The following is an 11,729-nucleotide window of genomic DNA, read 5'->3' as shown; positions in this document are numbered from 1 at the left end:
TGAAGGCCATTCCGCTTTGGAGGAATGAAATAGACAGGCTGCAATGAACTTGCATACAAGGGCCACGGGTCATCGTGAATGTGTACCTGGACAAAGATTCTGTCAAACCATGAACCTAACCAACCCAAGTTTTCGATAATTGATACACCTGCTATTTGTTAGTGAACGTCAATACCAGCGCATTTCACTCCAGATCCACGACCACTTGCCTCTCGTCATTGGCCACTCAGGCATCTGCCTCCGGGTCCCTAGATACTGCGCAAGGAGCCTCATTCGCATCACACCATCGGGTCCAGACTAATGGCTACCTAAGCCGATATCCCAATGGCATCGATAACCATTCGAACTTTATTGGCTAGAGATTACGCTGCTTCCGACTTGCAACAATTTGCTGGACTTGCTTGATGACAGACTACCTCACCTTCTGGAGTGACTCGGTGGTTCCACCAGAGCCAGGACGAAGTGCTTGTGAATAGACCCCGAACAGTGAAACAAAGGCTCGTCACTTGGTGTGACGTTGTTTGGTAGCCCTCTTCACTCGAAAGCAAGCACTAGAAGGCCTCGCTCGCGCTTCTCCCACTTGTATTTAAGCCAGCCCTTCTTCTACTAAGAGCACAGCCTAGTTCTGCCCAGTAGACGCTCCACAAACGAACCGTCAGGTTCTCGCCGCTATACCCCCAGCCCCCGACCCCAAGCAGACGCCCCATAACTCCAAATGGAGTCACGCCGCATGTCCTTCCAGGGCGGTGACCCACCTCCTCAGGCTATCCAGCTGGTCCACGACATGATCCAGAGCTACAACTGCTTCGACGCGTGGGACTACGAGCCCCAGGATATATGGAGCTATCGTGATGACGACTGCCTCCACGAGTACATCCCTGGTGAGCCTGCGGCCCCGAGATAAACATCACCCTTGCATTCTGCAGCCAGAAACCCGTTATCCAGTCTGCCTAACCACTTTGTTGCCAGCCGTATATGGAAACACTGGACTTTCCAACTCCGAGTACGTCACTCATTATAGAACCCTTCGGCAATCGCTGGACCGGGAAGGGGCACACAACTTCACGATGGAACTCGACGAGATTTTTGCGTCCTTGAACTATGACCGCATTGCGGTCACGACACTGTGTACCGCCCAGTACTCGTCGAGGCAATATGTGAACATCTCTTGCGTCTTCGTCCTCCAATTCAACCCACCGTGTGACAGAATCACTCATATCCACGAGCACGTCGGGCCGTTCTTGCAGCCTTTTATCGGATTTGCCATGCCCACCGGGGCTGCTTAGGCTCGGGCCATCTGGGAGCGAATCCTTTCAGGTCAACCCTAGGCGGGCCGCAAAGTACTATTCATAACGGCTTACTGGCCAGAGGCTTCCTGACTAGGAAAGGGCGGCAGGGTGTTGGCGGGTATCTGGATTTAGACACTACCCTGGCTCATAAATAAAAGCTGGGTTGGTATTCAGCATAAACAGTAGCGGCTACCTCAAAGACCATTGCTCGCGCAAGTGAAGACAGTTCCCACGGTCCCTGAATGAAACGAATCGATGATACTTTGCACCGTTGCATAGGTGCCCACTGTGAGAAAGAAGACGCCAACCAGTATGATGAAAACGTTTAACCCGAAGAGGGCATACCCGGTCAGCGATCTGTCTTTCACTAGTGTCACCTTTCCGTCCACGGAACGCATGCGGAAGTACGCGACGCCCCAGAAGATGAACCCGAAGAAGCTGTCGAAAAGCGATGACATGAGAGAGAGGACTGTGACAAGATTTTATGGCGGCTGTTAGTGCCGTGGCTCATGATCCCGAAATTTCTTTCTGGATTAACGCCTAGGGATGATCAGCAAATAGGGAACACTTACGATCAGAGAAGAAAGGGATAACCTCTGCAATGATGAATGCGAGAAGCCAAGTCGCGCCTGCGAGGGGAATAGTCAGTGTCACGGTAGACTTAAAAATTCGGCTCGGGTGTGTTCGTGGTGGTGGCTCACCTAGAATGCCTGCCCAAGAGGCCCAGCCAACCACGGTATGCTCATTTTTGTGCCTCGAGTTCTCAAAGATGCGGAAGAAGATGAACCGTGCCGAGACGGAAGCATAGAGAACGCCGAGGAACACGATGGTGGGGATCATGAAGGAGAAGGCGACCTTCTTGTAAACATCGTTGAGCTGGCCGAACGCAGGGGCCGTCATGTACTGGTTCCCGGTGTAGGCGTAGACGACACTGCCGACGATGCTGAAGACGAAGATTTCGGCAATGGTGCAGGCCCACAGCGCCTTGGGGAAGTCTCTCGGATCCTTCATCTCCGCGATGAAGCTGGGGAGGGTGATTTGACCAATGAAGGTGTAGCTGATGTTGAGAAACGCACTCAGGCCCATGACGAACGTAGTAGTGCTGGCGACGGGGAAGGCCGTGACGATGGGGTCTCCGCCGACCTTGACAACCCCGGCCGGGGTCGTGTAGGATGGCCGAGGGTCGTAGCCCGCGGGGAGCTTTTGGACCCCTGCAAAAACGGCTGCGAGCAGCACGGAGACGAAGGTGAAGGCGGCGGACGCTGTTCCCAGCTTTGAAAGCATGTTGAAGGTTCTCGGAAGAGACGACAGCCAGCAGACTATGGCGATGATGATTCCGTAGCTGACCGTACGGCACCTGACCGTGTCGTCAGTCGCGGTCATGGTGTTTAGGTACTTGGCGCCGACCAGGACGTGTAGCCCCTGGATAAACTGCAGTGGAGGAAACACGGCAGCTGTTAGCTGATGAGGCGAGTTCAGAGATGGCCAGGACCGGGGATGAGGGGCGCATACCGTATTATTCAGGAGGAACATAACAGCGGTCGCATACCACGCCCACTTCTTTCCCCAGAACAACATCTGCCCAATGTCACAGACATCGCGGACCTCGGGGTGGCGAAGGCAGAATTCCCAGAGAATTAATGACCTGTCCCAGCAATCAGTATCGATCTCTACAAAGGGTGCTCGCGCGGGAAAGCCTCGCTAAACTTACGTGTAGAGGACAACAAGAGCAACAAGTACGGTGAGTATGAGGCTGCACGCTGCCAGGTTAGCTGAATGCTGTTCTAGACTCAGGGGATAGTGGGTGGGATGTTTTTGTGACATACCCAGGGACGAGACCAAGCACACTATACGACCATGGGAAGCTCATGATTGCTAGGCAAATATACTCGGAGAATAGCAGCGCTGCGGTCTAGAAAGGGCGGTTTAGCACATGCCTGTCCTCTAAAGTCCTGAGCTGTGTGGCGCCTACCTTTTGCCAGCTACAGGTCCGGTACTGGATAGCTGCATTGGCCTCGAGGGCTAGCTGCTTGTCGAGAATGGCGGCGCTACTTTCGTTGTCGGAATCGGCAACTGAAGTGACAACCACAGAGCTGATGCGAGGCCCAACATTCACCCCTGGACCCCCAAACCATTGGCGAAAGTCTCTCAGTGGGGAGTCGAAAGCGGTGCCGACAGAGTAATCGGCGCGCTCTTCCACGGCCTTGTCGCCCACTAGCTGCGGATCGCCGAGGTTGGCCATCGCGACGGGACCGGGGTTGTACACGCTTCGATATGAAGGTGCCTGAGGATTCAATCTGTCTCCTTGCTATTCAGAGGCTTCGGGAGTCTACCTGGCACATGTGGCTCCAGGGCGTGCGAGGTGATGCGGTGAACTAGCACAGGCGCGGAAGCATGTGCGCACCATTTATAACGGCGTCACTTGCGCCATTCACCTGGAAACCGGGTCGGGAAACGGAGAAGGATCAAAGTTTTGCACTCCAAAATGGCTTTGGGGATGACCCAAGGCCAATCAGGGACCGTGTTGGATCAGCGCCATCCTCTATTGCTACGTAAAGACCTGCTTGATCCCACCCTTCCCGCATATAACAGGGTTGATTGCGACATGACGGCCCCAGACGGCGTAATCACAAGTGCTGGGTCTTCTCGTGTGCAACCAGGGACAGGGGGACGGCCCTTGCAGATCTAGAGGGGTTCGAGGGGCTCGGTCTGTATCCGCGGAAACGCGCGGTCGGCTGGTCACAGGTAAGGGAGATACAGAAGCTGGATGTGTTCAAAGGTGCCGATTAGACAATTCCATTCATCCCAGGGGACCTGCGCGACTGGATCTCATTCATCGACTGGATCTCATTCATCAATGGATGGGTAGGATCGGCATGGAAAGGGATCTTCTCCCAAACGCGGAGGAGCAAAGTTGACCACACAAGCTTCGAGCCAAGCACGACAAGCTTTGCCCAGGCGTGTGCGCCCGAAACCACGATGACTGCTGGGCTGCTGGGCTGCTGGGCACCCAAGCACCAGACGGCCAATTCACAATCCGGGCGTTCCGACGGGACAATGCCCGAGGCTAGTAGGGGATAACAACGGCCGGGGCTACGTGTAATAGCGTGCGTGGCATGGTGGCATGCAGGTGTCGGCCAGGAATGGCCTGCGCCTGCGCTCGTCAGTGTCAGTGAGCTGTCGGCCCAAGCCCACCGCTGGCCCTCGCTGTGCCACTCAATCGCCGCCAAGGGGCTGCGCTGGCGGGTTGGGCGGGGCCCAATGACGTGACATCACGTGCCTTCGCGCCTCGGCCGATGCCAGCGCGACACAGCCACATGAACAGCCTCACCAACCACCCCTTGCATTTCGCCCACTCGCTGGGCCTCGAGAGCGGACCCGACACGCAGGCCAAGCAGCCAGCCCACCAATGCCCAGCCTCACCATGGCATCTACGCGCCCGGCTTCTTCCCTGCTTTTTGGCGACGTGGGTCGAATGGGAATTCCTTGCTCACCGACAGAGGTTGGCCATTGAGTTGGGTATTTAGACCCCTTGGTTGCGGACGAGCGGCTTGCTGCTCCCCCTCTTGTGTCGACGAGAAAGAAACCCCTCCATCTGATCCTCTGATCCTCTCCTCTCCTAGGAAAGGTTGCCACAATGCCTTTCATCGCCAACACCCCCGAGTCCCTGATTGGCAGGAGCGACTCCAAGAACCCCGCGACAACATGCCGCGGCATCACGTCGGGCGGCCGGCCCTGCCGACGACCCCTCTCAGAGGACGCCCCCGCCGGCACCGCCCCTTCCACCCCGCCACGCCGGAAGCACAGGCTGCGCGTCGACGATCCGGCCGATGAGGCCCTCTACTGCTGGCAGCACAAGGAGCAGGCGAGCATCTCGGCGCACTCCAGCCCCGGCCCGCGCCTGTCGCACACCCCTATCCTCGAGGAGCGCACCAGCATCGACACCCTCGCCGACCGCCTCGGCCTGCTCGACGTATCCAACAAGCCCTCTCGGAAGCACCGGCCCTCATACAACTACAGCGCCGGCCATTCGGCGGAGAGGCCATCCCATGAACCTAAGCCGCAACCCAAGTCGGAGGGGTTCTCGCTGTGTTGCTTCAGGATACCCATCGATACCGACGAAGCTCCCCCACCCCCGACGCGACCCAAGCCGCGCCCAGTCCAGTCCGCCACCCCGGCCGGCGGCCCGATAGCGGCGACCCCAACAAGGCCGGGGAAGCACCTCTCGGCGCCTTCTCCTTCCAATGGCAGCGGTAGCGGCCGCAAGCGCCACTCGTCCTCCGGATCGACGCAGTCCCACACTGCCGAGTACATGTCCTTGATCCTGCCGTCCACCAACCCGCAGACGGCGTCGCAGCTGCTCGCTGAGCTGGCCAAGCCCGTGTCGCAGACGGACGACGCCGGCTACATCTACATGTTCTGGTTGACCCCGGACAAGGGCGGCACCGCCTCGCCGCCCACCGACGCGGCGCGGTCGCTGCTGGCCCCACCCTCCTCGTCCCGCCAGCGACGGCCCAGCGACGTTATGGCCTCGTTCGCGGCCGGCAGCGGCGCCCGGTCCTCGCCCGGCAAGGGCGGCAGCTCGGGCGGCAAGAAGACGATCCTCCTCAAGATCGGGCGGGCCAACAACGTGCAGCGGCGGCTCAACGAGTGGTCGCGGCAGTGCGAGTACGACGTGTCGCTGATCCGCTACTACCCCTACGTCCCGTCGTCGTCGCCCAGCGGCAGCTCCGGCGCGGCCGTGCCCCGCAAGATGCCGCACAGCCACAAGGTCGAGCGCCTGGTCCACATCGAGCTCGCGGGCCTGGGCCTGCGCGTCGCCGACCGCGAGAAGTGCTCGTCGTGCGGCCGCGAGCACCGCGAGTGGTTCGAGGTCGAGGCCTCCCGCGCGGGTGTCGAGGTCGTTGACGAGATCATCAGGAGGTGGTCGACGTGGGACGAGTCGCGAGGCTGAGGCCTTTGTTTTCTTTCTGTTTTTTCTTCTTCTAGTTATTTCCTAGGAACTCATGGTTAAGTTGCGGTTTCTGGGTTATATGGGCATACATTGTAACGACCTGAAAGATCAGGGCGGGGGTTATGATTTCATGACTGGGATGGACATATGCATACCTGCTTTTATTTCTTCGTGTGAGATTGTCGGTTGCACTCTCGGCGTTGGCGGCCACATACGTCGTACCGCTTTTCCTCATCGCATGTGCGTCTCTGTAAATTATACTTTTCGGGCACTTATTGGACACGAGGATATGGTGATCAAGAATGACATACGCTATTGCGTTACTGACAACCGAGAGCTTTTGGACTGCGAGAAGTGTTACCTCTGCGCGGGCAGATTTTCGCAACCTAAATGGGATCGTCTTCTATGCCAGCAACCTCAGAGGCTTTGTCTAGACGCAAAGTTTGGTACATCCCATATTCTATATATATCTATATATGCACTGTTTAGCCATTTTTAACGCCTGTTGGGTATAACCGTATGCAAACCCCAAGCCAGAAACTCCAGTCTATATGGTTATCATGTCCTCGTTCGTCAAAACTCAGTTCCCCGGAAGCTCGGCCCTGGCCAGGCTCCCCTGCAGCTCGGGGGTGCGCCCGTGCGTCGACGCGAGCTCGGACCGGGCCGCGGCCGGCGACGAGTCGAGCTCGGGCTTGTACGGGAAGGCGGCGGCGGGGCCGTCGTCGCGGCCGCCGCGGCCGTCCTTGTCGTCGTTGGTGGTGGTGGACGGTGCCGCGGCGGTGTCGACGGCGTTGTATCGGCTGCGGTTGCGGCGGCGGCGGTGAGCTAGGAGCCAGGCTGCGACGCCGGTGACGAGGAGGGCGACTGCGCCGCCGACGGCGCCGCCAACGATGGCCGCCGTGTTGTTTCCTGGCTCCTTCGTGGTGTCTTTGGCGGTGTCTTTGGCGGGGTCGCTGTTGTTACTGCTGTCTGGAGCTATAGCGCCGGGTGTTGGTTGTTAGCGCTCTGTTGTGCCTGATCAGGCAGTCGTTCCTGGAAGGCGGGTAGTCTTACTTTGAAGCATTGTCGCTTTGACGCGGTCGTTGTTCCAGTTCACGCGGTCCAGATTTCTGTTCGGCAGCTCGTTAGCAAAGAGGCGACTTCCATGTGGCGAGACGCCGTCGGAATTTTGAGAGCTGTAACTGCCGTACCCGTCGCTGTACCATGTCTTGATGTAGCTGGGCGACTCGTACGGATCGCCCGCGGGAGAATAGTCCTGCACAAAATTCTGCGTGCCCATGTCGAAGATTCGAATCCCCATATTAGCGCTCGGGGCGGCGGCGGCGGCGGCGGCGGTGCCGTTGCGCCCCTGGCCGCCGAGCACGACCACCTGCCGCCTCCCGACCACCTCGCACGCGTGGCCCGACAGCCCGGCCTGCCCGTGCAGGACGCGCCACCAGTTCATGGCCGGGAGCGACAGAACGTACAGGTCGCCGGCCGGGCCCGGCGAGGAGCCGGCGACGTCGCCGCCAAAGACGTAGACCTCGGTCGAGTTGCGGCCGTGCGGCGCGCTCCGGACGCCGACGGCGCAAAAGTGCCGGCGCTCCGGCGGCACATCCCCCGTGGCCGCCTGCGAGAGCCATTCTTTCTTGACGGGGTCGTAGAAGACCAGCCGGCCGAGACTGAGCGCCGACCCGACGCCGCCGCCGCCCGCGCCGAGGTCGCTGCCGGGCCGGTTCGCGTGGCCGCCCAGGAAGAGCACCAGGCCGCGCTCGCCGAGCTGCGGGACACACACGGCGCTGCCGCCCGCGACGCCGCCGGCAGGGAACGTGTCGGGCGGCACCGTTGCGTTGGTCCACTTCTTGGTCGCGATCTCGTACGTCACCAGGCCGCCCTGGAGCTGGCTTCCCGCGGACCACGTCCCCCCGAACGGCGGCGGCGTGCCGTTGACCGACGTCGGCTGGGCCGCGACGCCGCCGAGGTAGATGCCGTACCCGGCGCACGAGACGGAGTAGCCCATCCCCGGCCCCCATTCGTTGGCTTTGCCGGCCTGGGTCAGGGTGCGGCCGGCGGGGTCGGCGGCTGCCTTTTCGGGGGACCAGTTGGCGACGCCGCGGCTGTCGGTGGCCAGGACGAAGAGGTCGCGGCTCAGGGGAGCGTCGCCGGGGTAGTCGTCAGACCTCCCCACGGTCGTGTTTGTGGTACGAAACCCTCCCCAGCTAAGAAGCGACTTGGTGCCGGGCATCTTCCACAGCTGGAAGCCCCAGACGCGGTGGCCGAGCATCTGGACGGCCGAGGTGGCCCAGTTCATGGGCGCGATGGTCGGGCTGTTTGCCGGCCATTTGTCCTTGAGATGGATGACCAGGGTGTCGTAGTATTTGTTATCATCCTTGTTGGAGGGCTCGCCGCCGTGGATGTAAAGGAAGTCGTCGATAGCGGCGATGGACGCGTGCTTTCGGCCCGTAAAGTCTGGCCGTGTGAACTGGGCAGAGCTGGTGCGGAAAAGGCAGCAGCAGGCTATTAGAAGGAGAGCGTGTAAACGCACGCATAGGAGGCGTTTGGGCATCTCGATACGTTGTGTCTGTTGGTCTATGATATACACAACGTATCGGATGGCCACCAGGAGGATGCCGTTGCGAGGGTTTTGTTTTAAGCTCAACTGCGTGGAGGAAAATGTGGGTGCACTGCTCTTGATTTGGTGCCTGGCCCCGCCGCCCGGCCCCTGGCAGACGCCTATGTATTTTGGGCTGCTGCGGTGCGGTCGCAATAATAGAGCGCGAGCGCATGGTTGGTCTAAAGCCTCGATCGAGTAAGACGAGCGAGGCCGGCAGTTCACGCAACGTGAGTGCGACGTGCGAGGAATCAGGGACTGAGCGGGAGTTCGTGCTTGGCTGTGGCACAGCCCCGCCGCGGCGGTGAGGATTGAAACTTGGGCCAGGAGGATTCTGCGTTCAGGCTGCAGGTCGGGACCGAAAAGATAAAAGCACGGGGAGAAACAGACACAAGGAGCTTGAAGCCTGGGCAATCTCACCCATTGCGCCCTGCCAAACCCCTCGGATCCGACATTCGCCAACGGCCTCCTGGCATTGCTTCCGCTTGGAGTCTTGTGTGCTTGAGCGATGGCCTGGACGCTGCTGTGCCTTGTGGCCCCAGAAGGCTGAGACCTGGGATGATGGGGTACAAGTGATTGTGATTTGCCACCGGCGGTTTCCCAGTATGCCACTCCATTTCGGACTTATGAACAGCATCGCCGGTCCTCGGCCGCCGCACAAGCTGCAGTTTCTGACACCAGCCACCACCCAAGCACAGACGCAGCGCGCTGTGACAGCCGCTATCGGGAAAGATCGGCCGCTGCAGCGTCTGTCGCTCAGTGGCCTGGTGGCTCTGGGATAGTGTATCGAGACGTCACGCAGCAGGTAATATTTAGCCGCCATGTGCCACATTCTCTTGGATAACACACACCGCAACCCGCAGAGTGGGAGCGCCGTATTTTTTCCTTGAATGCGGGTCATCGCCCTTGTCTCGGCCGCTATACAATCACAAACGCGATACGAGGCATGGCGGCGAACCATACAGTCGGTCATTGGACAAGGCAACATCTCAAGGCGCACCCGAGTGCTGAGAATCTCACGGTGGACGGGCGCTCATCGAAGAGATAGTCTGCTTGCTGGGAGGCAAATCCTTGAAATAGGCCGATAACATGCACAAACTTGGGTTTCCCAGCCGGTCAGATGTCAACGACTTGGACCTTGGTCAACGACATACGCATGTCTTCTAGTGCCGCCTCATCCAGGGCTCTTGTGTGGACTCCAAACTGGATGCCGATCTCGTCGTCGTCCAGGAGTAGGACGCCTGCGTCCCTCTCAACCCACCTGTCGACGTTGAACTGTACGTATTGTAGCACATTCTCCCTCGCTCGTCTCAGCCCAACCCCGCCGTCATAGCGGGCCGAGATGAAGGGGTCGGGAGTCCCACGTGCCGATAGGGACTTCGGTAGAGACGGGGGTGGTTGATCGTACGTCAAGAATACTCGCCGGCCGGCCAGGTCGTCGTTGTGTTGCTCGTCCGGCTGCGCCTTGCCGTCCCAATCGCCGGAACCCATGGAGAATACGCGCAGGTGTCCAGCGAGGGCGTCGCGCCAGCGGGCCAAGACTGCGTGCCAGCGCAGCGGAAGGCCGAGCTCGATCCTGTCGTTGTTGGGATCGGCGCTGAAGGCGTCGGCAGTTGGGTAGTTCTCATCGTCGAGGGGAGGACGGACGATGGCGCGCCAGAGGATTGGGCAGTCATCGAGATACAATTCTCGGAGGCTGCGCAGGCCGGCAACCCAATCTACCTGCCAGTTGTGCGAAAAGACGTAGTTGCCAAGCGCGAGCACACGCAAATTTGGCAAGCCGCCAACAAGCCGCAGGTCCAGCTTTGGACACCAGCCAAAGTAGTGACGGTCGTAAAGGGACAGAGTCGTGAGGTTCCGAGCCACGCCGGGCTCTAGCCAAGTGAGAGGGAGGTTCTGATAGGCCTCGTATAGATCGGGCAGCTCGAGCCTGAGCTCGGGTTCTATCTCCTTTTCCCAATGTGTGAAAAGAAGCTTGAGTGATTTGAACGATGGTGAGGCCAGGACCTCGTGGAATGCACGCGTGCGAGTGAGGCGGCGGTCGAAAAAGTCCGACAGGTTGGAAATGGCGAGAGACTCGAGCTCAATAGGCCCTTCTCCGACCCCGTCTCCGTCATATAAGACGGGGTCAACACCATCCCCTTGGAGATGTAGATCAAGCGCCAGGGCGATCCACATCTTCCTGGCCCAGGTCCCCCGCAGGGCCTGGAAGACGGTATGGAGCACGCGGAAGCGAAAGTCGGCCGTCTCGGCGACCGCCAGTGTGGTCGGGAACCGCATGCCGACATTGCGGCGGGCGGTGTACCTGCTAAAGAATATGTTCAAGGCACGCAGGCCCCGCAGGTGCCGCAGACAGGGCAGGGCGGCGAGGAAGGCGGCGGGGGGCTTATAGCCCTTGCCGCCGCGGTAGCGACACCAATCGCCGACGTACGTGTCGCACGTCACCTCCTGGACGAGGCGGCGCAGGTGCTCCGTCTCGGAAATGCGCACAAAGGCGTCGGCGCTGGCGGCATGGCGAGCGCTAAGCAGCACATGGCGGAAGGCAAGCGGGGTGGCATGGGCCGAGAGGATCCTGCAGACTAGGCGGCAGGCGAGGAGGGCCTCCTTGGGGAGCTCTGCGAGGATGAGGCTGCGGATCTCGGCCGAGACATTGGCCAGGTGTGCGTTTGGCATGTCGTCGGCCGTCGAGTTTGGTCGTCTCTCCTGGTCAAAGCACCAGCTCCCGTCGCTCCAAGGTCGCGGGGGTCAACCGCAGTCTTGTATCGGTGTGCGACCCAAAAACCGTTACAGTTGGGGCAAGGCGCCTAAAGAAGTGGAGCCCAGGGGATCGATCGTATGCGAACTGCCACCGCAAGATGATCGTGGCCCCGAACTCTACGCACTCATCTCGCCCTCG

General features: G+C 59.8%; 5 protein-coding genes across 5 annotated transcripts; 2 read left to right on the top strand and 3 right to left on the bottom strand.

The window, feature by feature from the left end:
* Window positions 1-557: 557 nt before the first annotated feature.
* On the top strand, window positions 558-1,286 carry GGTG_05868 (hypothetical protein; the record flags this gene model as incomplete). Its single annotated transcript, XM_009223679.1, has 2 exons — window positions 558-881; window positions 970-1,286. Exons 1-2 carry the CDS (start codon window positions 716-718, stop codon window positions 1,284-1,286), a joined length of 483 nt encoding a protein of 160 aa, XP_009221943.1. The 5' UTR covers window positions 558-715.
* A 47-nt stretch (window positions 1,287-1,333) lies between these two features.
* Window positions 1,334-3,767, bottom strand: GGTG_05867 (N amino acid transport system protein). Its single transcript, XM_009223678.1, has 7 exons — window positions 3,262-3,767; window positions 3,116-3,201; window positions 3,001-3,042; window positions 2,802-2,934; window positions 1,991-2,720; window positions 1,862-1,918; window positions 1,334-1,758 (listed from the first exon to the last, which is right to left on the bottom strand). The coding sequence occupies exons 1-7, from the start codon at window positions 3,529-3,531 to the stop codon at window positions 1,484-1,486; spliced, it is 1,593 nt and encodes a 530-aa protein (XP_009221942.1). The 5' UTR covers window positions 3,532-3,767; the 3' UTR covers window positions 1,334-1,483.
* An 859-nt stretch (window positions 3,768-4,626) lies between these two features.
* On the top strand, window positions 4,627-6,735 carry GGTG_05866 (hypothetical protein). The gene has a single exon (XM_009223677.1). It carries the CDS (start codon window positions 4,927-4,929, stop codon window positions 6,241-6,243), a length of 1,317 nt encoding a protein of 438 aa, XP_009221941.1. The 5' UTR covers window positions 4,627-4,926; the 3' UTR covers window positions 6,244-6,735.
* On the bottom strand, window positions 6,536-8,788 carry GGTG_05865 (hypothetical protein; the record flags this gene model as incomplete). Its single annotated transcript, XM_009223676.1, has 2 exons — window positions 6,536-7,218; window positions 7,297-8,788. 2 exons carry the CDS (start codon window positions 8,786-8,788, stop codon window positions 6,824-6,826), a joined length of 1,887 nt encoding a protein of 628 aa, XP_009221940.1. The 3' UTR covers window positions 6,536-6,823.
* Window positions 8,789-9,949: 1,161 nt separating this feature from the next.
* Window positions 9,950-11,506, bottom strand: GGTG_05864 (hypothetical protein; the record flags this gene model as incomplete). Its single annotated transcript, XM_009223675.1, has 1 exon — window positions 9,950-11,506. The coding sequence occupies one exon, from the start codon at window positions 11,504-11,506 to the stop codon at window positions 9,950-9,952; it is 1,557 nt and encodes a 518-aa protein (XP_009221939.1).
* Window positions 11,507-11,729: the final 223 nt, after the last annotated feature.

The sequence above is a fragment of the Gaeumannomyces tritici genome (genome assembly GCF_000145635.1).
Source record: "Gaeumannomyces tritici R3-111a-1 unplaced genomic scaffold supercont2.3, whole genome shotgun sequence".
Lineage (NCBI taxonomy): Eukaryota > Fungi > Ascomycota > Sordariomycetes > Magnaporthales > Magnaporthaceae > Gaeumannomyces > Gaeumannomyces tritici.
Note: the sequence above shows the minus strand (reverse complement) of the source record. Positions and strands in the feature narration are given on the sequence as shown.

Bases quoted from the DNA above. Each gene is read 5' to 3' on its own strand.
- GGTG_05866 (XM_009223677.1), top strand. From the start codon at position 4,927: ATGCCTTTCATCGCCAACACCCCCGAGTCCCTGATTGGCAGGAGCGAC.
- GGTG_05867 (XM_009223678.1), bottom strand. From the start codon at position 3,531: ATGGCCAACCTCGGCGATCCGCAGCTAGTGGGCGACAAGGCCGTGGAA. The intron at 2,935-3,000 runs GTAAGTTTAGCG...TTGCTGGGACAG, and splicing joins GCTCTTGTTGTCCTCTACAC to GTCATTAATTCTCTGGGAAT. The intron at 1,919-1,990 runs GTGAGCCACCAC...TTCCCCTCGCAG, and splicing joins CTCTTGGGCAGGCATTCTAG to GCGCGACTTGGCTTCTCGCA.